This window comes from Suricata suricatta, chromosome 17, assembly GCF_006229205.1.
Source record: "Suricata suricatta isolate VVHF042 chromosome 17, meerkat_22Aug2017_6uvM2_HiC, whole genome shotgun sequence".
In the NCBI taxonomy this organism is placed as follows: domain Eukaryota; kingdom Metazoa; phylum Chordata; class Mammalia; order Carnivora; family Herpestidae; genus Suricata; species Suricata suricatta.
The window spans coordinates 35012189-35039604 of record NC_043716.1 but is presented as its reverse complement, the minus strand read 5'-3'; the positions used below and the strand labels follow the sequence as shown (position 1 = coordinate 35039604).

Genomic DNA, 27416 nt, shown 5'->3' with positions numbered 1-27416 from the left:
TATAACCTTATATGTTAATTATATTTGCATTTTAAAAATAGCCTTAATAAAAAAGGATATATGAGGAAAAATCAACAAAATTAAAAGGCAACCAACGGAATAGGAGAAGATATTTTCAAATGACATATTGAATAAACAAGAGACAAAATACCTAATTATATAGGGGAGTTATGTTCAACAGAAATAAAATATCAGCTGAATGGATAAAGAAGATGTGGTGTATATGTGTAATGGAGTATTAGCCACCAAAAAGAATGAAATCTTCCCATTTACAACAATGGAACTAGAATGTATTATGCTAAGTGCAATAAGTCAATCAGAGAAAGCTAAATACCATATGATTTCACTCATGTGGAATTTAAGAAACAAAACAGATGAACATATAGAAAGTGGGGGTAAAAGAGGGAAACAAACCACAAGAAACTCCTAATGATAGAGAACAAAAAGAGGGTTGATGGAGGGAGGTGGGTGGGGGATGGGCTAGATGAAAGATGGGTATCAAGGAGGGCATGTGTGATTGATTAGCACTGGGTATTGTATCACTGAATCATTCTCCTGAAACCAGTATTACACCATATGTTAACTAAAATTTAAATTAAAAAAAAGAAAGAAAAGAAATAAAACATAAGCTACATATGTGATTTGAAATTTTCTAGTAGCCTCATTTCAAAAAGTACCAAAAAGAGGTGGAATTATTTTTAGTGATATTTATTTTTTCCAATCCAACAGATCCAAAATAATGTCATTTCAATACAGAATCAATAAAAAATTTTTATTGCTATAGTTTATCTTCTTTGTAGTAAATCTTCAAAACCTGGTGTGTATTTTACACTTGACAACACATAACAGTTCAGACTAGTCACATTTCAAACGTTCAATAGCCATACATGGAAAGCAGATACTACTTTGATAGTACAAATACAGAGGATTTAAATAATATAATCAATAAGATTGATATTAGAAGTGAACTGAACTCTGCAACCTAAAAACAGAATACTCTAAAAACTAAGCTCAACCTAAACACAGAATTTACAACTGACATAGAAAATTTATAAAATTGATTAAACACTGGATTACAAAGAAACATCAGTAAGTTTCTTTAAAACTCAAAATTAGAAAGATCATTTTTTATGATCACTATGAAATAAAACCATAACTTAAAATTAAAAAGAGTGAACAGGGGCATCTGGATGGGTCAGTTGTTAGTTAAGCCTCTAACACTTGATTTCAGCTCAGGTCATGATCTCATGCGGGGCTCGAACCCATGAACCGTGAGATCATGACCTGAGCCAAAGCTGGACACTTAACTGACTGAGCCACCAACAGCGCAGAGCCTGCTTGGGATTCTCTCTTTTCCTCTTTCTCTGCCCCTTTCCTACTCTCTCTCTCTCTCTCTCTCCAAATAAATAAACATTAAAAAAAAGAGTCAACAAACCCCTTCACACCTAGACATTGAAAACACATTCCTACTAATGTCATGGATCAGAGAGGAAACTCAAAACTAGAATTATAACCTACAGAGAAAGTAGCCCTGATAAAATATTATAAGATATAACCAGTATTGTATTGACTGACAAATTCATAGACTTAAATTTATCTCCAGTACTAAATAAGAATGAAAATTAATGCAGTAAGCACCGAACTCAAGAAATCAGAAAAGAGCAATAAAACAAGCCTACAGAAAATAGGAAGAGGGAAACAATAAAGATAAAAGCAGAATTAATAAATCAGAACAGTGGCTGTCTAACAGTGCTCTCTGGAGTCATAAGCCTCTGATAAGGAAGAGAAAGAGCAGGGCAGGTCAAGTAAGTGGGACTCTGGGAAACTCCCTCCCTTCCCCTCCCTCCCCTTTGTCTGAATCACAAGCACTTGGCTTTTATCTATTTATATACTGTGATTTCACATAATACTTTAATTTCGAAAAGGGTTCCATTGCACAACTTAGTGGTTAAAAAACCACTGACCTTAAAAACAGTGAAAAAACATGTATAAATGCTAAATAAGTGTTAACAGCTGGGAATTTTCAGAGGCGAGGGGGAAATCCAATATACTCATAAACCATTAGCAAAGGTAATCCAGGAAAAGGGAAAGAAAGAACAAATATACAGAAATAAAGCAGGATAAAAGGAAGCAATAACAAATACAAGAATTTTAATAAGAATGGAATATTTCATAAAGTTGGTGAGATTTCAAGTTATTTTAATTTTCTTTGTGCTTTTATGTATTCTGCATTTTGTGATATTGAGTATCATTCTTTCCCATTTGAGAGATTATTTTCAAAAATAAGAAGCTATCCAGGGGTGCCTGGGTGACTCAGTCGGTTAAGCGTCCAGCTTTGTTTCAGGTAATGATCTCACGGTTCGTGGGTTCGAGCCCCGCATCAGGCTCTGTGCTGACAGCTAGCTCAGAGTCTGGAGCCTGCTTCAGATTCTGTGTCTCCCTCCCTCTCTGTCCCTCCCCTGCTCGCTCTCTGTCTCTGTCTCTTAAAATAAAATAATAAAGACAAAAATATTTAAAAAAAAGAAGCATTCTCTTCTGTGCACTGAGACAGTTCATGTAGTATGGGAATGATTTATTACTTAAAAGTTTGAAAGACATCTATGTAACTATATGAATCTGAACTTCTTTTTTTAACAATCTGACCAATTTCTTCTTTAACCATTGTTATAAGCCAGCATACTCCCAGTTCTAAAAGACCATAAAAAGGAATCAATTTAAAGTTAATGAAAATACAAAAATCCTAAATAAAATACTAGTAAGTCAAACTTAGCAATACATTAAAAGAATAATATAAAGTTTATCCTGGGAATATGATGATGCTTGAATATTATTGACGCATTATATATTTATTTAGTATGTTAAAAAAGAGATCTATACAAGCAGGTTGATAAATGGCAAAAACCTCACCTCATGATATTTATTATCTATTTGTGGCAAAACTGTATTTTTAAAATTTTTTCTTGGAATTCTAGTTAGTTAATATTAATGATAAAACTTCATTAAATAGAAGTTAAAGAATATCTTCTTAGCCTAAGAAATATATATATCACAAACCAGCATCATATTTATGCCTGAAAAATTAAAGTCATTATCATTAAAGGACAAAATTGGTTTGGGGCGCCCGGGTAGCTCATTATGTTAAGCAGCTGACTTCGGCTCAGGTCAAGATCTCATGTTCTGTGAGTTCAAGCCCTGCATAAGGCTCTGTGCTGACAGCTCAGAGCCTGGAGCCTGCTTCGGATTCTGTGTCTCCCTCTCTCTCTGCTGTCCCCTTCTCATTCTCTCTCTCAAATATAATAAATATTAAAAAAAAAAAGAAAGAAAGACAAGATTGGTTTGCCAGCTACTCCCACTATTAATTAATTAACACTATTCTGGAGGTTCTAGACAAAAAGAAGCCTAAGAAGGAAAAAAATTGTTATTATGCAGATATTATAACCAAATATATACAAACTTCAAACTCTGAACTTGAAAACCTTTAGAATTTGTGCGAATTTGGTAGGGTAGCCAGAAGATGATTTTTAAAATATTTAATAGTTTTCTGGGTAATAGGAGAATAACTTGTGTTGGACTAACTTTTGCAAAGATAAGAATTATCAACAAAATATTTAAAGACAACTATTTTAAGGCACCAACAGTACCCAAAGCCAGGCAGAAATTGGCAGAAATTTGATTGTTGAAAGAAACGCTGAATAAGACTTGAATTTTACAGTGTTTCATCTGAGGATACACCCAGCCATGTGGGATGGAGTAACCGAGGAGTAGCCTCAGGCAAGGCTTAGTGGAATGGGGAACAACATCAAAGGCCATTACTTACATATATTCAGTGTCACAGAAGAAAAGAAAGAAACGAGTTAAATCAAACAAACCAAAAAAAAGTATCAGAAGAAACAACAGTTAAAAATGTCCAAGTCTGGTAAAAAAAAATATCAATTTATAGGTTCAAGAAGCTCAGTGAACATGAAATAAATATAAAGAAAACTAAATGTAGGCACATTATAGTCATACTGCTGAAAACCAAAGACAGAAAAATTTCAAAGAGAAAATGACCCATTACATATAGAGGAATAAAAGTGACTTTTCATCAAAAATAATAGAGGCCAGAAGACATCAGAATGACATCTTTTTTTTAAAGATTTGTTTTCTTAATATTTATTTATTTTTGAGAGAGAGAGAGAGAGACAGAGACAGAGAGACAGAGACAGAGTGTGACCGGAGGACGGTCAGAGCGAGAGAGGGAGACACGGAATCTGAAGCAGGCTCCAGGCTCTGAGCTAGGTGTCAGCACAGAGCCTGATGTGGGGCTTGAACCCACCAACTGTGAGATCATGACCTGAACTGAAGTCGGCCGCTTAGCCAACTAAGCCACCCAGGCACCTCCAGAATGACATCTTTAAAGTGCTGAAGAGAAAAAAAAAAAACTATAAACTCAGAATTCTATACCCAGTGACAACAGTCATCAAAATGTGAAGGCAAAATAAAGACATTTTTCAGGTAAATAAAAATGGAGAACATTTTTTGCTAGGAAACCTGCACTAAAAGAAATCTAAAGGAAATTCGTTGAGCTGCACCAGTGGGAAACTCAGATCAAAAGGAGCACCAAACTAAGTATGTGGGTATATATAAAACATTATCACTTTTTTTTTCACTTTTTTTTCTCTTCTTAATTTCTTCAAAAGATAGCTGGCAATTTAAAGCACAGATAAACACTGCATTTTTTAGTTTATAATATCGGCATGTGTAAAATATATGGCAATGATAGAATATGGGGAGGCAGGCAAGTAAATGAAACCAGTTTATTGGCACAATATTAGCCTCAGAAGTAACAAATTAGGGATATTATAATCACTGGATTAAATCTAACAAACAAAATAAAACAAAGAAGTACAGTTTTTAGAAATAGAGAAATTAAAATAGAATGCTAAAAAGCATTTTATTAATTCTTAACAAGGCAAGTGTAACTTAAAAATGTGACAATTGGAAAACAAATAGTAAATGGTAGACCCTAAATCCATTCATAACGATAGTTATACTAGATGTTAATGAACTAAACACTCTAATTTAAAAGTAGAGGGGCACCTGGGTGGCTTACTTGACTAAGTGTCTGACTTCAGCTCAGGTCATGATCTTGCTCTTCCTGGGTTTGAGCCCCACGTCAGGCTCTGTGCTGACAGCTCTGAGCCTGGAGCCTGCTTCGGATTCTGTGTCTCCCTCTCTTGCTGCCCCACCCTTGCTTGTACTCTGTCTCTCAAAAATGAATTAACATTTAAAAAACATTTTTAACACTTATTCATTTTTGAGAGACAGAGACAGAGCAAAGCAGGGGTGGGGCAGAGAGAGAGAGACAACAGAATCCGAAGCAGGCTCCCAGGCTCTGAGTTGTCAGCACAGAGCCTGACATGGGGCTTGAACTCACAAACTGTGAGATCGTGACCTGAGCTGAAGTTGGACTTTTAACTGACTAAGCCCCAAAAATGAATAAACATTAAAAAAAAATTTTTTTAAAGGAGAGTATGTTTGACTAATAAAAATGCAAGACAATTGCATGCTGTCTACAAGGAATACACCTAAATACAAAGACACAGGCTGAAAATAAAAGACTGGAAGTGATACAGAAGCAAAAAGCAAGCATAAAGAAGTTAGAATAGGGGTGCCTGGGTGGCTCAATCAGTTAATCATCCAACTTCAGCTCAGGTCATGATCTCACAGTTCGTGGGTTTGAGCCCTGCATCAGGCTCTGTGCCATCAGCTAGCTCAGAGCCTGGAGCCTGTCTTCAGATTCTGTGTCTCCCTCTCTCTCTGACCCTCCCCTGTTCATGCTATCTTTCTCTCTCTCTCTCTCAAATAAATAAAAACAGTAAAAAAAATGTTTTTTTAAGAAAAAAAAAAGTTAGAATAGCTAGATTAATGTCAAAGAAAACTTCAAGACCGGGAGTATTACCAGAAATAAAGAGGGATATTTCTGATAAAAGGGCCAAGTCATGAGGAAGACAGAATCACAGATGTGTATGCACAGGACAAGAGCTACAAAATACTTGAAGCAAACTCCAACTGAACTAAAGTGAGGAAAAGACATGTCTACAATCATAGTTGGGGATTTTACCAGCCTCCTTCAGAAACTAACAGAACAACTAGAAAAATAATCGCTAAGGAGACAGAAGACCTGAACAATACCATCAATCACTTTGACCTAATTGACATCCATAGAATGATCTATCCAACAACTACATAATATACATTTTTAATGCACATGGAATGTGCACCAAAATATACCTTATTCTAGGCCATAAAAGAAATCTTCATAAATGCCAAAAGTCTAAGACCTTACAAAATACATTCTCTGACCACAAAAGAATTTAGAAATTAGTAATAATAAGATAAGTAAAAAGTCTCAACAGTTTGAAATAACATAAGCCAAAGAAGAAATAATATTCTTTGAATAAAATGAATATTTCAAGTGGAATGACTATAAAATTACAACATATTTAAATTAATGGGATTTATAGATTCTTTGCTTAATTAAGGGAAAAGTATAGTTTTAAATGTTCAGGTTAGAGAAGAAGAAAGTTTTAAAATCAATGGTCTAAGTCTTCACCTTAAGAAACTAGAAAGATATAAGTAAATTAAATACCAAGTAGAAAAAAGAAAATGATAAAGATAAGGCTAGAAAACAATTTTGAAAGCAGAAAAAAACATTAGTTGGTTCTTTTTAAAGACCAAAAAATTTGATAAACCCCTAACAGTTTTATCAAGATCCATCAAAGGAAAGAGAAAAACACCCATAAATTAACAATATCAGGAATGAAGAAAGCGGTATTATTAAAAATCTCACAAAAGTTAAAAGAATAGTAAGGGAATATTACCAACATCTTTTTGCCAATAAATTTGACAACTTACATTAAACCAACAAACTCCTTGAAAAGCACAATTTACCAAAATGTGCAAGATGAAATACAAAATCCAAATAGCCCTATATCTAAAAAAGAAATTGAATGCATAGTTAAAAAAAAAAAAAACTTTACAGAAAAAAAAGTTAGGCCCAAAAGATTTCACAAGTGATTTGTACCAAACATTTAAGGCAGAAAGAATACCAACCTTACACAAACTCTTAGAGGGAGCAGAATATGTGAGCACCTTCTAATTCATTTTATGAAGCCAGTATAACTCTGATATCAAAACTTGATAAAAAATATTAAGAGAAGAAAATTACAGATCAGTGTATAATACATTTGCCCTTCAGTTTAGAAGTTGAAGCTAATCATAGTAAATGTGGTCTGAACACACTACTCACCACTGAATGGGAAAGAGAATCCAAAAAGTCCCTCAGTATATCACCTACCTTATTTAACCAAGTTTACCACTCTATCTGATGGGCTTTCTCTTAAGTGATCAATCTTAAAGCAAAATCTTTTCTAATATAAATATCATATCATACCAAATCAAAAGACATTGGTTTTCCTTTGAGGTATACACTACTGTCCCATTTTCTGGATGAGCAAAACAAAGGTTAAAAGACTTGCTCCCAGGTGAAACACCTAGCACAGACATGAACCCAAGCAATCTGGCTCCAGAGCCTGAGCTCATAATCACTACTCTGTGCTGCTCCTCTGAATACATTAATATGGTAACATAATTATAGGTAAATAAATTATGGTGCATCCATATTCAAATACTAAGCAACCACTAAAGTATTCAGACAGATTGAGAGAAGAAACGAAAAAAGAAATATTTATCGGACTTTAGAAAACAAACACAAACAGATTTTACCTTTCACTCTAATAAAAAGAAAAAGGTATTGGGGCACCTGGGCGGCTCAGTCGGTTAAGCGTCCAACTTCGGCTCAGGTCATGATCTCATGGTTCGTGGGTTCGAGCCCTGCATTGGGCTCTGTGCTGACAGCTACCTCAGAGCCTCAAGTCTGTCTTTGGATTCTGTATCTCCCTCTCTCTCTGACCCTCCCCTGCTCACGCTGTCTCTCTCTCTCTCAAAAATAAATAAAACATTTTTTAAAAATTAAAAAAAGTGTTGCTGTTCATTGTCGAAAATGTGGAAAATACAGAAATTGATATAAGAAAGAAAATTGCAATTACTTGCAATTTCACTATTCTTTCAATTTTTGTTCTCTGCTAATATGACCTTTTTATCTTCATTTACAAAAATAAGATATTAAATGTCCTGAGGTTTTTACATTCAACATTGGATACTGGTTGGGGTGCCTGGGTGGCTCAGGTGATTAAATCTCTGACTTCGGTTCAGGTCATGATCTCAGGTTCATGAGTTCAAGCCCCGCATTTGGCTCTGTGCTGACAGCTCAGAGCCTGGAGCCTGCTTCAGATTCTGGGTCTCCCTCTCCCTCTGCCCCTCCCCTGCTTGGGCTTTGTCTCTGTCTCTGTCTCAAAAATAAATAAATATTTAAAAAAAGAAATATAACCAAAACACCAAAAAATAAACTTTAAAAAGAAAAAAAATGGTTCTTGGTTATATCATAGATCCATATAATGAAATATCACATAGCCATTTAAACATAATATTCAAGTAGAAATTTTAAGAAATTCAGATATTCTCATAGTGTATTTTTAACACAATACTGAAGAAGAAAACAGAGGAGGAGAAAGGAAGAAATTGGAGGACTGACTTTACTCAACTTCAAGACTTGCTATAATGCTGCAGTGATCAAGGCAGAGTGCTATTGTTGAAAGACTGGACACACAGATCAGTGAAACACAACAGAGAGTCTAGGGATAGACCACACAGAGTCTACTGATTTTTGACAAAGGAGTAAAGGCAATTCAACAGAGAGAGAACAGTTTTTAACAAATGGTGCTGGAATGACTGGACACCATTTGCCATAATTGTTTTTAAAGACCCAGATTTTTACACCCTCACAAAAATTAACTCAAAGTGGATCACTGACCTAAATGTAAAACATTCATGTAAAACATGAAACTATAAAACTTCAGAAAATAACATAGGAGAAAATGTAGGTGACTTTGTTTTTGGCAATAAGCTTTTAGCTACAACACCAAAATCATAATTCATGAAAGAAATAATTGATAAGTTAGATTTCATTAAAATGGAAAACTTCTACTCTGCAAAAGACAACAATAAGAGAATGAAAACACAAGCCACAGACTGGTAGAAAATCTTGCAAAACATACAACAGATAAGGGACTGGTAACTAAAATATACAAAGAATTCTTAAAATTCCACAACAAGAGAATAAAAAGTCCAATTTAAAAATGGACAAAAGAACTGAGCAGATACCTCACCAGAGATGATATACAGAGGATGAAAACCCATATGAAAAGATGCTTAGCATAATGTGTCGTTAGGGAATTGCATATTAAAACAACAGTAATAAATCACTACATACCTATTAGAGAAGCTAAATTCATAAAAATTGACAGTACTAAACACTGGCAGGGACGTGGAGCAACAGGAACTTTCCATTCACTGCTAGCAGGAATGCAAAATTGTACAGCCACTGTGGAAAACATTTTAGCAGCTTCTTACAAAGCTAAAAGTAGTCTTACCAGAAGGTAGAGCAGTCACACTCCTAAGTATTTACCCAATTGAACTGAAAACATATGTCCACACAAAAACCTATACATGGATGTTTACAGCAGCTTTATTCATATTTGCCAAAACTTCGAAGCAACCAAGATGTCTGTCTGTAGGTGAATGGATGAACAACCAGACAATGGAATGCTATTCAGTACTACCAAGCAATGAGCTATCAGGCCATGAAAAGATATGAGGAAATCTTAAGTCTATATTACCAAGTGAAAGAAGCCAATTTGAAAAGCCTACATATTGTATAATTCTAATTATATGACATTCTGGAAAAGGCAATACTATAGAGACAGTGAAAAGATCAAGGGGTTCAAGAGGAATGGGAAGGGATGAACAGGTGAAGCACAGAGGATTTTTAGGGCAGTGAAACTATGCTATATGATACTTTAATGGTGGATATACAACATTATGCATTTGTCAAAACCTATAGAACTTTACAACACTTAGTGAGCCTTAACGTCTATAAATTCAAAAAAATCATTTAAGAGATTGGGGATCTCAGGAAAGAATGCATATTGCAGCAACACAATATCACTGTATTACCAATAATGGGGGGGAACCTCACTGAAGGGGATGGGGAAGGTACTGACTGACCTAAGTAACTTTGGAAATAAGTGGAGTTTATAAGACTAAAGGCACAAGAAACTGCACATAAATACTGGTCTATAGTCAATGACATTATTTCCCACAGGTGTATGGGTTAATAATTCTTATATTACTATATTGTATATTCTGACAAAACAATAAATGGATGATGATTGGCTGGAACCAGGTTTCTCTCTGTTGGAATGGAAAGGAGAGGAACAAGTATCAGGAATAGCTATATGTAGATATAGATGGTTATATAGAGAATTTTTATAGATATAAGTATATATAGGGTTATTATAAAAACATATATTTATTTGTTTTGTCAACTGAGAGGCCCTAAAAGAAACATCCCAATACCAATGCGCTCACCCAGAGCCCAGATCTTGGTTTCTAATACCAATTTTCAATAAAAGGGACAAGTCTTCTTGGAGAAATGGCTGATTCTAGAACTGGGGCAGGAGATACACAAAATGAGCCTGGAGCATGTTGTAGTGCCAGAAAGTAAGCCTGTGCCTCAAACACACACACACACACACACACACACACACACACACACACACACACGATGAGCATAGCAAAAAAGTCACAGAAGCCACACAAAAAAGCTCCCAATGGTTAAAGCTGGAACAATTTGAGCAATAAAATAAAGTAATATTGCATTATAACTCAAAGTATAAAATAGGTATTCACTAGTCTATACTTATATAAATAAGTAACTCAATAAATTAATTAATGGGGATGAAGAGACACATCTCCAGTGCAGACAAATTCCAGATAATTTATGTAGATACTTCACTTTAAAGAAGGAGGACAATATGGGGCACCTAGGTAGCTCAGTTGGTTAAGCATTTGACTCTTGATTTCAGCTCAGGTCATGATCTCGCAGTTCATGGGTTCATGCCCCATGTTGGGCTCTTCATTGACAGTGTGGAGCCTGCTTGAGGTTCTCTCTCCCTCCTTCTCTGCCCCTACCCTGCTCATGCTCTGTCTCTCTCTCTCTCTCTCTCAAAATAAATAAACTTTAAAAAATTGTTAATGGAGGGAAAACATAACTGCCATCCCTTAAGTGTGGGCTTCACATACAGACTTCTTTCCAAAAAATGCAGTACTGAAAGAGGGAATATAGAGTAACTTTATAGTGAAGAAACCAAACAAACATTACAACAACCAGGTGATCAAGGTCAATACCTACAGTCATAAATCATCTTGATATTATATACCCTTGACATGAGATAAGAATGGCACTCTAGCACTGTGATATTCCTTGCCAAAATTCATAGCCCTAGTCTAGTCATGAGAAAAACATCGGTTTCTAATATAGGGGCACTTGCCAGGGCTTGCCGGGATAGTTCAGTTGGGAGAGCGTTAGACTGAAGATCTAATATAGGGGCACTCTATCATACAATTGACGAGTGTTCCTCAAAACTGTCAAGGTCATCAAAAATGAGGAAAGTTTGAGAAACTGTCACAGACAAAAGGAATGTAAGGAAAGTAAATTAAGTGAGGTATCATGGATAGGATCCTGGAACAGAAAAAGGATATTAGGTAAAAGCTAAGGGAAACAATAAACTATGGACTTTAGTTAATAACACATCTGTATTGGCTCATGAATGGTAAAATATGTATCATACTAACGTAAAATGTTAATAATAAGGGAAACTGGGAAGAAGGGGAAACAGAACGCTGTACTATCCGTTCCATTTTTCTGTGAATTTAAAACTGTTCTAAAAATACAAGTCTATTATTTTTCTTTTTTTAATTTTTTTATGTTTTTTATTTATTTTTGAGAGACAGAGAGAGACAGCATGAGCAGGGGAGGGTCAGAGAGAGAGGGAGATTCAGAATCCGAAGCAGGCTCCAGGCCCTGAGCTGTCAGCACAGAGTCCGGCGCGGGGCTCAAACCCACGAACCGTGAGATCACGACCTGAGCCGAAGTCAGATGCTCAACCAACTGGGCCACCCAGGTGCCCCCAAATTCTATTAATTTTCAAAAAGTGGTTTTTGGTATAATTTTAACATTTGGGGGGGAAAAAAGGAGGGAGGTCTGGGTCAAACTCATTCATTCACAGACTAGTCAGGTACTGTGATAAACACCAAAATATTAACAATGGCCATCTCTAGGTAGTGGAATTATAACCCATTTTTACCATCTTCTCCATAATTTTCTGTATTTTCTAGATGTCCTAAAATGCATGTTTTAAAGTGTGAAAAAAATGAGGGAAATAGAAATCACTTATGTAAGCATGAGGTAATGTACTCATTATTTTGTATACATAGATTTCAATTTTGGTTGTATGTCTGTCTTCATCCCACTTAGCGGTGGTGCGCTGAGCTGGTTCATAGTTGTGAGCCGGGAAGAAGGCCACTTGGGCAGACAGAAAGGCGGGAGTGAAGAGGATCCTGTGAGACCGGTGGCTGTGGTGTATACTTCCCACAGTTATAAACATATACAGCTGGCCCTTGAGCCACCTGAGTGTGACCTGACGGTCCACTTACATGCAGATATTTTTTTTTGATAAATACAGTACAGTCCTGTAAATGTATTTTCTCTTCCTTATGATTTCTTTATAACATCTTGTTTTCTCTGGCTTACTTTTTTGTTTTTTTAAATTTCTTTTTAATTTTTTTTCTTGAAAGAGAGAGACAGAGCACAAGAAGGGGAAAAGCAGAGAGAGAGGGAGACACAGAATCTAAATCAGGCTCCAGGCTCTGAGCTGTCGCACAGAGCCCAACATTGGGCTGGAACTCATGAACCTCGAGATCATGACCTGAGCTGAAGTCGGACACTCAACCGACTGAGCCACCCAGGCACCCTGCCAGCTTACTTTGTTGTAAGAATACAGTATATGATGCATATAAGTCAACTGACTGTTTATGTTATTGGTAAGGCTCTGCTCAACAGTAGGCTACTAGTAGTTAAGTTTTGGCGGAGTCAAAAGCTACATGAGGGTTTTCAACTGTAGGGGGAGAACGGGTGAAGGGGTGGCAGCCCTAACCCATATGCTGTTCAAGGATCAACTATATAGTGTTTCGTACTTCTGCCCTCCTTACTATATTCTTATAAGTAAAATATCCTATGTAATTCTATTTCTATAGACTAAAATCATTAAAAGAGCATCAGCAGGATATAATTATTCCCCAATGATATTAAGAAAAGCTTAATATTTTTATGACCTTACTTTTTGAAATTACTTTTTTGAAAGGTTTCCTTTCCAAATGTTAATGCATGTTCACATGTTAATTCATGTGCAAGCATCACCTACTCAGGAATAAAATAACACAAAGGCAATCTCTGCTGTCTGTCTCATCTGTTTTTTAAAAACCAGATCTAAAATTACACCCACGACTTAGTAGAGGAACAAGTGTATGAACAAGAAAAACATAAATAAGTTAAAAGTGGGGTGCCTGGGTGGCTCAGTTGGTTGAGCAGCCGACTTCACCTCACGTCATGATCTCGTGGTGGTTCGTGAGCTCAAGCCTCACGTTGGGCTTACTGCTGTCAGCACAGAGCCCATTTTGGAGTCTCTGTCTCCCTCTCTTTCTCTGCCCTTCCCCAGCTCGCACTCTGTCTTTCAAAAATAAATAAAACATTTGAAAGAAAAAATAAGTTAAAAGCAAGGGCTACATGAGGGATTAATTATCCAGTATCATACACACTCGCCTACTTGTCTTATGAAGCCAGCATAACCCTGACATCACAACGTGATAAAGATATTAAGGAAACAAAAACTACAGATCAATACACAATACATTTGTCTTTCAATTTAGAAGATGATAATTTAGTGATTATGACTAGAAGGTGCTTGAGCAGCCCTGATCAGAAACACACTACTCACCACTGAACAGGAAAGAGATTTTAAAAGGTCTCTCAACATATCAGCTCCTATATTTAACCCAGCTCACCAAGCTATCTGTAGGTTTTCTGTTAAGCAATCAACCTTTTACAAACAAGAACTCTTCTAACATAAACATCACATCCTGCCACAACAGGATGCCTTAGGCTCCTGCAACTGCGCAACCCAGTGTGGAAAACACCACTGTGTAAGAACACTCCTGAGACACCTCTGACCCTGCGGCTCTCACTGTATACAATACTTAGTGTTACAGGCTCTGCACATCGTTACCTTCGACTGGTAAGTGAGCAAGACAAACCATATGGTGTAAATGTCTTCACATCAAAGAGAAAAGACAAAATCAGAAACATACCATCAACAATGCCATTTTTTTCTACATGTCTTCATTCTTCAACAAATATTTATTGAGTGCTTAATACATGCCAAGTACTGGAAAAAGTGAATTAGATCTAAACTCTGTCATAAGAGTTTACAGTCTAGCAAAGAATACAGGCGTAAATAGGCAATTAGAAAAAAATTGTGATATGAGTTATAATACGAAAAATAAGGGAGGCCACAGCCCCATGGTACCGGCAGCTTATCTAGAGAGGGAAGTAAGACAGGAGAGACCTCTTAGAGAACGGATCTTTTATCCGAATTTCCCAAATTAGCAGGCCAAGTATGTATACTGTGTGTGGGGGAGGGTGGGGAGTTGGTGGAACTAGGAATAGAATGGTACAAACATGGGAACATCGTGTGCAAAGGTCCTGAGGTGACAGATCTCAGTTCAATTGGAGAGACTGAAAGAATTTCAACTTAGCAGAAGGTTAGAGATGAGAAGAACAATGTTGAAAGATTACTCTGGAAGGAAGGCATAGAGTAGCATATGGGATTTGGTACTAAAAGTAATACACAGTGATTTTAAGTCCCATACTTAAAAGGTAAACTCAGTTCTGGCAAAACTGTATCCGCATTTCATAATTCATAGGTGCCCTAAGACAGAGTCCCCCAGCTTCTAGACAGCTTAGATGGAATCTATTCCAGCAAGTCAGAGTAGGAAAAGAAAATAGGAAAGGAAGACAGAAGGACAAGGGAACAGAAGGAATGTGGAACACTGTAGAAGTAATATGATTATCATACCCCTGCAGGATCTGAGGCCAACTGGAAAGATTCTTGGCATGATGTGTCCAAGATCACTAGGTTTTGTGAACTGGTGAAAGTTTATGACATTTTCTCATATATCCTACCTTGTCCATTTACAAGGATATTCTTTTGTTTACTTGGAGGACAATGATATCTTAGGGGTCACATTTACTACTAAGATATATGGGTATTCTTTTTTAAAAGATGTTTTAAAAGTTTATCTTGAGAGAGATGGAGAAAGAAGGAAGAGAGAGGGAGTACCCCCCCCAACATGGAGCTTGAACCCACGAACCGTGAGATCATGACCTGAGCCTAAATCAAGAGTCAGATGCTGACTGCTGAGCCACCTTGGTCACCCTGGGTATTCTTTACATTAAATTAAATATCACAACTATTCCTTTAAAATATATATTACTTTTTCATGGAAGAAACCAGCCTGGTTGCTAACCCAACTTCTACAAAGCCTCATTGACAGCTTCTGATGGAAACAAACAATAATTCCGGATTCCCTGTCACAGGTACACTGAAGATCTCAGACGGTTAGGATTTCTGCAATCACTCTTAAATGCCTAACTAAAATTGAATCTTTAGAACTTCAGTGTTTCTTTTTTCCTACCCCAGTAATGGAAGTTTTCATGTAAATCCTGTTCATACCAATTAAATAAAAGTATCAAAGAAGGGTATAATTACTTTCAGTTTGTTTAAAACTTGTTTTAAACCTTGCATTACACTTTTACCTGGCAATTAATTGTAATCCTTTCAGGCATGTATTTTTTGCCTTTTGTTAAGGGGTGCCTGGGTGGCTCAGTCGGTTAAGCGGCCTACTTTGGTACAGGTCATGATCTGGTAGTTCGTGAGTTCAAGCCCCATGATGGGCTCTGTGCTGACAGCTCAGAGCCTGGAGCCTGCTTCAGATTCTGTGTCTCCCTCTCTCTCTGCCTCTCCCCTGCTCACGCTCTGTCTCTCAAAAATAAGTGAACATTAAAAAAATTGTTTAGTAAAAAAATGAGGTACACCTATTGGCAAGGCTAAAATCACACCCACCAGCTTTGTTTTGGCTTGCAGCAAGTTGTCAGCATACAATAGAGAAATTATCAGCATGTTCTAGTTGTGGTTTGCTTCAACCTGCTGATTGTTTCTGCCCCATGACCCAAGAATTGTGGTGTTTATACTTTTAATTCTCGTTTTACCTCCTGGAGGGGGGAAAATGATAATACCTGTATACTCACAGCACAGAGAGAACAAAAACCAGAACCTAAAATACACCAAATACTTTAGATTAAATTTTAGCTAATGGCCAAACTAAAATTCTAGGCTTAACATGTTTTCAATCCATTTGAGAATCTAAAAATTTATCCTACAGAGATATTTGCACATATACACAAAGATGCACATAGAGATAGGTTCTCTACAGCACTGTGGAAATATTTTTAAAAATTGGAAAAAACCTAAACATCCATCAATAGAAAAATAGTTAAATAAATTTTGAAACACCAGGCAGCAATTTATATATATGCATGGATAGACAGATTCACAATACTACCCTGTCTTAAAAAGTCAAGTAATCTTTTATTTCTATGTTGTGCAAATATTCTATATTAAAAATATATCCATGAGAACTCTCATATACTGCTGGTAGGAGTGTAAAATAAGTATAAATGCTTTGGGAAACTGGAGTTTCTAATAAAATTAAACATATACCTACCCTATGACCCAGTAATTCTACTCCTAAATATTTATCTAAGAGAAGTGAGTACGTATGTTCACAAAGCAAGTTATAAGAATGCTCATAGTAACTGTGTTCACAATAGCCCCAAAATGAACAACTCAATGTCCATCAGCAGAAAAATGGATAAGATAAAACTGATACACAGAACAACAGGGATAAATTGCAAAAGTATGCTGAGGACAGACACAAAAGAGATCATACTGATTCATGAAGTTCCAGAACAACAGAACTAATCCACGATGAGAGAGGTCAGCAGAGTGGTTTCCTCTGGGGAGGGCTGCTGACTGGAAGGGAAACTCTCCAGGGTGATGGAAATCTTACTCTGGATGGTAGTCACACAGGTGTTTACATTTATTAAAGTCACCAAGTTGTAACACTTAAGATCAGTGCATTTTATGTATATAAATCATGCCTTAATGAACACGCGGAAGGAAGGGAGAAAGGGAGGGAGGAATTGATAGATGGATTGAGGGAGGAAGAGGCTCATACAAAAAGTTATCAGAAAGAAAAAATATTTAAATTTTTTAAATGTTTATTTATTTTTGAGAGACAAAGTGTGAGCAGGGGAGAGGCTGTGAGAGAGGAAGACACAGAATGTGAAGCAAGCTCCAGGCTCTGAGCTGTCAGCACAGAGCGCGATGTAGCGCTTGAACCCACAAATTGCAAGATCATGACCTGAGCCGAAGTCAGACACTTAACCAACTAAGCCACCCAGGCACCCCAGGAAACATTATTTTAAAGGCAGTGTGATTTTTCAGGAGGTTTATTATACCATGTTTAAGTGATACTTTCTGCATAATGTTGAGCAAAGCAACCAGATACATGAGGACATAGTTTGACTGAATAACCAAAACTGAACTTTGCTGTTAGAAATCAGAGGTGTGCTTGCCTTTAAGTGTGGGTAGGTACCGAAGGACACAGAGGGTCTCTGGAAGTTTTGGTAATATTCTTGCCTTTGTTTTGGGGATGTGTTCTCTTTGTGAAGATTCATTGAGTTGTATATTTATGATTAGGCATTTTTCTGGAAGTATATTGTACCCAATAAAAGCAACACAACACAAAATAGGGGCACCTTGGTGGCTCAGTCGGTATAGTGTCCAACTTCCACTCAGGTTATGATCAGGTCATGAACTGTTGCATTCATGAGTTCAAGCCCCGCGTCGGGCTCTGTGCTGACTGCTCAGAGCCTGGAGCCCGCTTCGGATTCTGTGTCTCCCTCTCTCTCTGCTCTTCCCCTTCTTGCACTCTGTCTGTCTGTCTGTCTCTCAAAGAAATGAATAAACATTTAAAAAATTTAATAAGTAAAAAATAACACAAAATAAAACAAACAAAAGAGGTAATTTCAGTAGCTAAATACCCCAGCATTCTCCATATACGTGATGTATAACGTACACTACCTTAATTAATGCCAACTCAACTACAGTATTGGTTTGCATAAGTGTAAGTATGTGTCACGGAAAACATTTTAGCAAAGCTCCTCCTATGTGAATAAACACCTTATTTCCCTGTATCATACTAACATTAGAATATCAACAATATTAGGAAGAGGCCCTAGATGAGAATTTAAGTAACTCATACATGATTTTACCAAGCCCATCGGCCTTCAGGAAAGCTTGCTCTCTGAATGTTAAGACCACTTTGTTCCTGAGCCCACATCTGTCCTATCTTCCATGTAAAAGCTGGATAGTAAAATTAAGCAGTGGAACTCAAAGACTTCAAACCTGAAAAGCCATCTGTTAGAACCATCTAACCTATAATGCAGCACTGACAAACCAGAAAAGCAAGCAATGAACTTGGAAACACAGGGGAAATAAATATGAATAAATGTAGCAGAAATTATAGGATTTCTGTAGGGTGTAATGGCTTATGACGTGAAAAAAATGAGATCTATGATAGTTATGTCAATATGTTAAGATTCTCAGACGAAGGTAAAACTTGAAACTTATCTTATTTTTCCAATATTTAAAGTGATTGAAAATTATTTAAGTGTTACACTTATATAATGAGGTAAAAATGTTATTATCTTAATTGGTGGCACCAGAATTCCTCTTAAGAGAGAGAACTGTCACCGTTTGGAAAAGTAACTTGTTTCTCTGTGTGTGGGTGTGGGGGGAGCCTAAAAAAACTAAACAGATAGATAGCTAAACTACCTTTTCAGTTGGCCAGGGAAATAGTTATTGTTGGTTTTTTTTTTTTCTTTTTTCTTTCTGGTTTTGTTCCAGATAGGATAAAGGGAGAAAATGCCTATGAGAAAGCATAAATAAGGCTAAGAACTACAGCAGGTGAAGGGCCAGAGGGCACTCTCTGATGACTGGGGTGGCAAAGGGTTTAGGAATAGGGATACCTAATATTCAAATTGAAATAATCTGCATTACTTCTGTGTAACCCCTCCTCCCTCTTCCTGTTCCCCCTAAACCTCCAGTGATGTCGTTTACAGTCACAGGGGCTTCGCATGAGTAGGCTTCTGTGGAAACCGAGGAAAATGCTATATCTAGGCCAGGGTTTCTCAATCTTGCACTACTGACTGACATTTGGGGTTGTGTAATTCTTCTTGTGTGGGGCTGTCCTATGCGTTGTAGGAAGTTTAGCATCGGGTCTGGCCTCTACCCACTAGAGCCACAGCATCTGTCCCAGTTGCAACAATAAAACAACATGTCCACGTGTTGCCAAAAGTCCCAAGAGACAAAATCATCCAACTTGGGAACCACAAGTTCACGCCTACATGACTCAGGGCAGCAAAGAGCCTGGAAGAAAAAGTGACCCTGAGAATGCATGCTTCTTGAGAATTATTAGGTTTCTGAGGAGATGTTTGGGCTTCCACAGGGAAGAGATCATGCCTAGTGTTCAAAAGGTTGGAAAAGCCCACCTAATCGAGGCTATACCCACAATGAAACTCAAATATTTCTACCAATTAAAAAATATATTTTAGAAAATTTTTTAATGTTTATATATTTTTGAGAGAGAGAGAGAGACAGAGTGTGAGCGGGGGGCGGGGGGGGGAGGCAGAGAGAAAGGGAGATCCACAGAGCCCAAAGCGGGGCTCGATCTCACGAACCATGAGATCATGAACTGAGTCAAAGTTGGACGCTTAACCTACTGAGCCACTCAGGCGCCCCTAAAAAATATATTTTAACAAACAAATAGGAAGGAGAGAAAGAGTAAACTTTTTTTTAACTGAGAAGTAATGCAAAAATACTATTTTACACACACACACACACACACACACACACACACAGCCTTCTACAACCAGATAAGGAACCCATAGTTTTCCCAAGTTAGCAATGAAGCTAATCTCCATTCTCCTTCTTCCATAAAGTTTCTCATAGAATGATCAGTGGACTCTAAGCTAAGGAAGGATGGAAATGGAGGACACTTTGAAAGAACCCCTACAAATTCCCCCTAATTTAGAGGCAAGGGTGAATCACCAACACAGGTAAAAGGCCACGCCTCAGAGCTCTACTATGAAGAGGCAAATGCAAACAAAATAAACAAACTAAACCGAGAAAATAAATAAGACTTTCTCAAAGTAAATAATTTTTTAAAAATTTACCAAATATTTCTATGATGTTTAGTCCATGCCAGATGCTACTGCAAGTTCTTTTCAAATACTCATTCCTTTGTTCTTCATGTAAGTCCTATGAGATAGGTACTATTATTTTTCCTATTTTATACATGAGGAAACTGAGACCCAAAGTCAAAGTCTTTGGGAAAGTGGCAGAGTCAGTATTAGGCAAACTAAACATACACATAAAAACCATACAGGTTCTATGAGAAAACCCTCAAATTCAAAGAGAAAAGACCATCTTGAAAAACTAGAAAAAAAAATGCCTTCCTCTGAAGTAGATTTATTATTATTTAAAAAAAATTTTAATGTTTATTTACTTTTGAGAAAGAGAGAAAGACGGAGCATGAGCAGGGGAAGGGCCCAGAGAGGGGGAGACCCAGAATCTGAAGCAGACTCCAGGCTCTGAGCTGTCAGCACAGAGCCTGACACAGGGTTTGAACTCACAGACCACAAGATCATGACCTGAGTCAAAGTCAGATGCATAACCAACTTAGTTACCCAGGTGCCCCAAGTAGATTTATTATTAAAGAACAGAAATGTATAGAAAATTTCTAATTTATATTCTCAAAAACATCCAAAAAGCCATATCTATAAGCCAGATCTTTGCAGATATGACAAGGAAACAAAGAGTGATGAGGAAAAAAACACATGGAAAATTTTTTTAATTGAATGCTGAATTTAAAATCATAATCAAGTCAGTGACAGAACAATAAAAAAGGTGAATTGGAAAGAGTAGTTTAAGGTCCAATATATGTATAACATATACCCCTAAGTGACAAAATAAAGTAAATGGAGCAGAAGTAGCGATAATAGAAAACTTTCCCAAGTTAAACACCAGAGTCTATAGATCAAAATGATTCATTACAAACTGAGAAAAATTATTTAAAAAATCTAAGATTTTGACACTATCTAGTGACATTTCTGAGAGCAATGAAAAATATTCTATAAACATCTAGGCAGGGGGTGGGAGGAATGGGCTACAAAAGAAATACATAAGGCTGGCATCAGACTTCTCCAAAAAACTGAAGGCCAGAAGATAATGGAATACTCCTAGAGGGTGAATTTTAAGGAAGGGGAAGGAATGGGCAGAACGTAACCCTAGAACTTTCTGTACATACTTAAGCTTATATGAAACTAGACAGACATATTCTTAGACATGCAGGGGATCAGGAACTGTAGTATCAAAGAACTGTTCTTGAGGTGCACCTGGGTGGCTCAGTCAGTTAAGCATTGGACCTTGGCTCAGATTGTGATCTCATGGCTCAAGGGTTCAAGCCCCATGTCAGGCTCTGAGCCTGGCGCTTGCCTCATATTCTGTGTCTCCCTCTCTCTCTGCCCCTACCCAACTTGCACTCTGTGTCTCTCTTTTCCAAAATTAAATAAACATTAAAAACTATTTTTAAAAAAAAGAACCCTTCTTGAGAAATTCACCCAGCATTATATTCTAGATCATCTTCTACTAGGGCTTTATGCACTGTCCAATCCAGTAGTCAGCACGGCTACTGAACAGCTGAAATGTAGCTAATGCAATTGAGGAACCGAAATTTTTAATTTAATTTAAACTTTAAATACCCACATGTGGCTAGTGGCTACTATATTAGCCCAGTCTAAATATCTAAGAGATAAAATTAAAAGTTCAAGAGTGAAAAAACCATGGTACAAAAAGTAAGCAATGAACAAATTAAAGGGAAAAAAACAGTATTACATCTATGGCTTAAAAACATGCAAATGTCAGAAAATAATTATTGTAGTATACATAACAAAATATTAACAATTCTCTGAGTCTAAAATCTCAGATTATATCAGGAATTTCACATTTCGCACTAGAGGAAAGAGCCAAAAGATACTGTTTCATTCTTTTTTTAAATTTTTTAATGTTTATTTATTTTTGAGAGACTGAGAGACAGAGCATGAAAAGGGGAGGAGAAGAGAGAGAGGAAGACACAGAATCCAAAGCAGGCTCCAGGGTCTGAGCTGTCAGCACAGAGCCTGATGTCGGGCTCAAACTCACAAACCGCAAGATCATGACCCGAGCTAAAGTCAGACACTTAACTGACTGAGCCACCCAGGTGCCCTGATACTGTTTCACTCTTAATGAAATGAAATGCTAAATCAAAGGGACCCGGGACTTTTTTTTAGGGCATAAAGGGGGGAAGTACCAGTCGAATAACACCTGAATATAAACTTCTAGATCTCTGGAAAGAAAGACATAATTTTAATGATCTGAGAAAATGCTCAGTAGACTTTAGGAAGTGAAAGACTATAAGTTGGAAAGATCAGTATATAAAACTATCCACACAAAATGTCCCAACTTCCAAAGTATGTGCATATAATAAAACCCGAAAGAAATACATGGAACTTTAACAATTGTTGACTATGAGTGACTGTGTATCATTGTGTATTTTCTAAATTTTCTGCAATGAGCATTATTACTTTTATAATCAGAGAAAATTTTAACATGAGAAAGAAAAAGAAGAATGGTTAGATCTCACCTGTCAGTGGTCTCTCCTACCTAGAAGACGATCTGGTATCACAAATTAAGCAAAAAAGACTCTGAGCAGCCAAAATGCATGTCAAAGTCCACACCTAACGATCTGGGTACTGTGTTCATCTAGAGAACCCTTCGTATCTTCTTTTACACATGTCAGTGCCAACATGCTTGATTGCCTGATATTCCAGCAGACTCTGGGTACAGATACATTGACAGTGAGGTCAAGTGATAAACCTGTCCTCGCAGTAGGAAAAAAGTGACAAAAATAAAAACAGAAAACAAACGTTGACCTTTACAAGGCAATTAGGATAGAAACACCCCTAAACAACTCAGTATGTTTCCACAAAGTCTGGTAACTGATATTCACGGTAACAACTCTTAAGTTCAAGTGTTCAAAGGCAGTCCCTTTGAACACAGACTGGCTAGTTGAGGAAGTGAGAAAAATTCCAAATACATTTTAGAAAAAGACTGATCATAGATTTTATGATAAGAAGTTAGAGTGCTTAATTAAGGAGAATTAAGCTATCCAGACCAACTCGCTCTTACCAGTTCCACAGAGTTGGAATTTTACTATACTGAAAAGGATTTTATGGTTGGTTGCATCGACCAATACAAATCTGGAGAACAATCTAGAAGGAAATGATTAATGACTATTTCTTTCCACGGAAATTTAAAAATAAGAAACCATGGGCATATGAGAATTAGTGTTCACACAGCGATTGCTACTAAATGCAGCTGGGATGTGTGTTTTGTTTGGGCTTTACTCCATATTCCCAGCAGGATCTAGGTGCCTTGTAGGTAGCTGGCACCTATTAGCTCTTAAGGTTAAATCAGTAGGTCCCATTCCATCATCCACAGCACACTGTGAACTGAAGAAATACATATTCTACCTCCTTCAAACTTGCCTCTTGTGCTTCTGCTTTCAAAAGCAGGGATAGAAAGACAAGGAAGAAACTCATTCTGTTTATATCTGTGAAGCAAAGATTATGCAAACTGCCAGCAGGCCATTGTTTTTGTTTTCAGTATGGTTATCACAAAACAAAAACAAAAAGATAGCTTCTACATTTCAAGCCTGATTATTTTGAAAACAGCCCTGAATATTTCCTCCTCTTTCAATAAGGCAGTAAACACGTTTCATTTTACTTATCTAGAAGGTACTTGCTTGCTGATATGCACTAGTTACAATTTCTGTAAGAGAGCTTGACAGAGTCTATCTGAGGAAGCTAGTTGCTGAGTTACTCTAAAAGTACTCTCGCTGCTTTAACATTTGCCAAAAGTCCAAGAAAGGATTAAAAAAAAATCCCCACCTTCCACACACCCCCAGAGCTAACAAGAGAAAAACATAATCATAACCTTGGTTAGTGGTCCTTTCGCACTCTGATCACTCTGACCACTCTGACATCTACAAGCTTCTGTTTGTCTTTTGTTTGTCCCTTTTTATTTGAAAGAACGTAACTCGTTGTTAATCTGATTAACAAAAGTTAACACACAGTCATTGTCGCAATTCCAACAACATGAAGGTGTATGAAATAAAAGTAATGATCTCTGTCTCCCCCACCTTCTCATTCCCCTCCCAAAGAAACCAATGCTAACAGGTAGGAATGTATCCTTACTTCTTCCTAGGCTTACAAAATAATATATAATATATGGGAGGGAGGGGATGGTTCACCGTTTTGTTTTCAAACAAAAATAGATCATATATATCATTGTGCACCTTGCTTTTAGTCTTAAACCTATGGACATTTTCAAGCCAATATATACAGATCCATTACATGCTTTTTAATGGCTGCAAAATATTCCATAAGATGGATAATTCATTCATACCATCGCCCCACCTTTCCCAATTCATGGACATTCGAGATGGATCCTTGTACATATATTAACAGATTCCCAGAAATGGAGTTTTTGGGTCAAATGAAACATTTCCAAATGTTTAAAATTTTATCCTTAAACCAAATTAATTGTAGACCTTCAGCATTTCTGTTCCCTTCTTCCTTATGCAAAATTTTGGCATAAACCTTTCATAATGCTTTGCATATTTTATTTTTAGAAGCACACATATTATGTCAAAAAACGCCCCTGTCATTTATGCTCGTGTAGTTATAAATAAATAAATGCTTAAGTTATGGCTGTGATGGCCAGCGTTAAATCACCGTGCAAATGCCTACGCCGTGGTTTATGAAAGTAGTAATTCACTGTGGAAACCCCACCCCCACAGCCATGTGGCAGCTCTAAAGTGGCATCCCTCTCACCCTGTGACTCTCACTGAGTGACGATCTAGAGATCAGGACCTACATATTTTCTAATTGTCAACAGTTAACCTTAAAAAGTGTGGGGGGGGCCTCAGTGGGGGGAGGGGAGACAAGTAAGCAGCAACAGACGATAAATTGATAGCCATTATGGGTTTCTAATATCCACAAATTGTTTGTCGTACAATGAATAATTCTACTGGTCTACACCAGAGACTGTTTTCCATAAAAAACAAAACCTATAACCAATATGTTCCATGAACCTTTCAAAAACATAGTCTTTAAACATTTTTCAATAGAATTATTGGTTGGTTGGAATCCCACTTTTATCTTTTTCCCCTCTAATTCAGATTCAGATTCTAACTGCAAACTTGAAAAAAAAAAGGCCTTAAAGAAATACATTAACCAACGAAGCTCCTTAAAATTTAATCTCAGACTCCTCTGTATATCCTAAAGACCCAAGCACCAACAGCGATTGTTAAGACACAGCAAGTTTGATACAGAAGTATGTGACATGCAATTAATCTCCATTCATACCCTGCTCTCCTTGTCAGCAAACAAAGGTTCTGCTTTAGAAGGAGATCTGAAGACTTCAATTAAAAACAGTCAGCTAACAAGAAAATAATCTAAGCTAAAGGAAGGTGGCAGGTGCAGAAATGAGTTGTTTACCAAAGTGTCAGTTTTGAACAATAAAGAACTGCACATCGAAAATGTTGAGGGAGTGGATTTCATTGCAAGACTCTGAAAATAAAAAGGAATTTTCTACTAAGGCTGCACACAAAATAGAAGTATTGTTTAACGAGCTTGTAAAATAGGTTTCCTCTCATCAAATGACAGATACCAATAAAAAAGAATCACTTTATATTTTTTAATGTAAGGGCAGAATTAAACTTTTTGCCACAGTTCCTCCTCTCCCAGAAACCACACCCACAGCCTCTCTTTATATTCAACATGGAATATTGAACCAACAGCAGAGGGAAAGCCTGGATTGCTTCTTCTCAGACACCCGGATGATGGTATTTCACCCTATAAATACTTTCTTTACTCTGAAAGTTTAGATTTACTCGGGTCATAAGTCCAGTGGGTTTTGGAAACTTCACCTCTAAAGAAATACCTAGTTGACAGCTTTTACATAGAAGCAATCCAGAATGGAAACAGTGCTACAAACAGACCAAGAGGACTGCCAAATATTTGATTAGGAGGCATTTATACCAAGATAACAAGGTAATGGAGATATAAAACCAATTAAATTGAGAGAAACTGGGAAAAAAACACTCCTTGCCAAAAGTCTGACCTGCCCAAAGCAGGCCATCTGTTAAATATGTGTCAAAAATGTCACTTGGATGCCAAAAGGCTTAATTCCGAGTGGTTTCCTCCTGGGGCCCTTATGCATGCACAGATTCGAGGCCTCTGTCCTTCCAGGAAGGTCAGGTACAGGGAAGCGAGTTACTTTCACCAGAGAAAAGTGTGAATGGAGCAGGTGATATTTCGAGTGTTACAAGAATGTGCCGAGTGTTGCTGAGTATGACCTTAACTCTGAAAAGGACTGCTTAGGAACGATTGTTTGAAGGTAAACACACTAGGATGGGCATTCTAGAAAAGTCAGAAATGTAATACTGCGTATCGGCCTGCCCTGCCTGGGCAGCAAGACCCCCCAGCAGTCTGCAGGCTTGCAGAGGGAGGCACTGGCTTTCGGGTCGGCAAAACTCACCCTAACCCCTAGGCCTTGGCCGACAGCATCCAACGCGCCCCTCGTACCCCCCTCCCCCCATCCCCAGAGCCTCGGGGAGCTCTGAGCAGGAGGGTGAGGGGCTTCGGGGCTGGGGAGGGACCAAGGCAAAGCCCCCCAGGCGCAGTGGTGGGGGGCGTCCCCGAGGACCTGGCCGGAAGGTAGCTCGGAAGCCTGAGAGGTTAAGTGGAGGGGTGGCGACGCCTCGAGGAAAAAAAAATGTGGGGCTGAAAGGGGTGAATGGGACCCTGAGCGGGCAGGATGCAAATGTGGCTCTGCAGAGTTGAGGGCTCTAGAAGCCTCGAGGTTCTAGAAGGTGGAGAGGGTGATGGGGCTGAAAAGAGAGGCCGGCCTTAGGAGCCCCTAGCGTCTCGAGTCGGGGCCTCCGGCTCCGCACCAGAGGGACTCCCCGCGGGGGTAGAGGTATGGCGGGAGGGGGTCTGGGGCTGGGCCAGGGCGTTACCTTCCATGAGCCAACGGATCTCCTCAGGGAGGGCGGCGGCCTGCATTTGGCCG

The 27416-nt window shown here is 37.7% G+C and overlaps 1 protein-coding gene across 1 annotated transcript in view; it reads right to left on the bottom strand.

Moving 5' to 3' along the window:
* The window catches only part of SKAP1 (src kinase associated phosphoprotein 1), a 275716-nt gene extending 248306 nt beyond the window's left edge, over positions 1 to 27410 (bottom strand). The window contains exon 1 of the mRNA XM_029929018.1: positions 27364 to 27410. Within this exon, the coding sequence (XP_029784878.1) occupies positions 27364 to 27409 (46 nt within the window). The 5' untranslated portion in view covers position 27410. The remainder of the gene's footprint in view (positions 1 to 27363) is intronic.
* Positions 27411 to 27416: the final 6 nt, after the last annotated feature.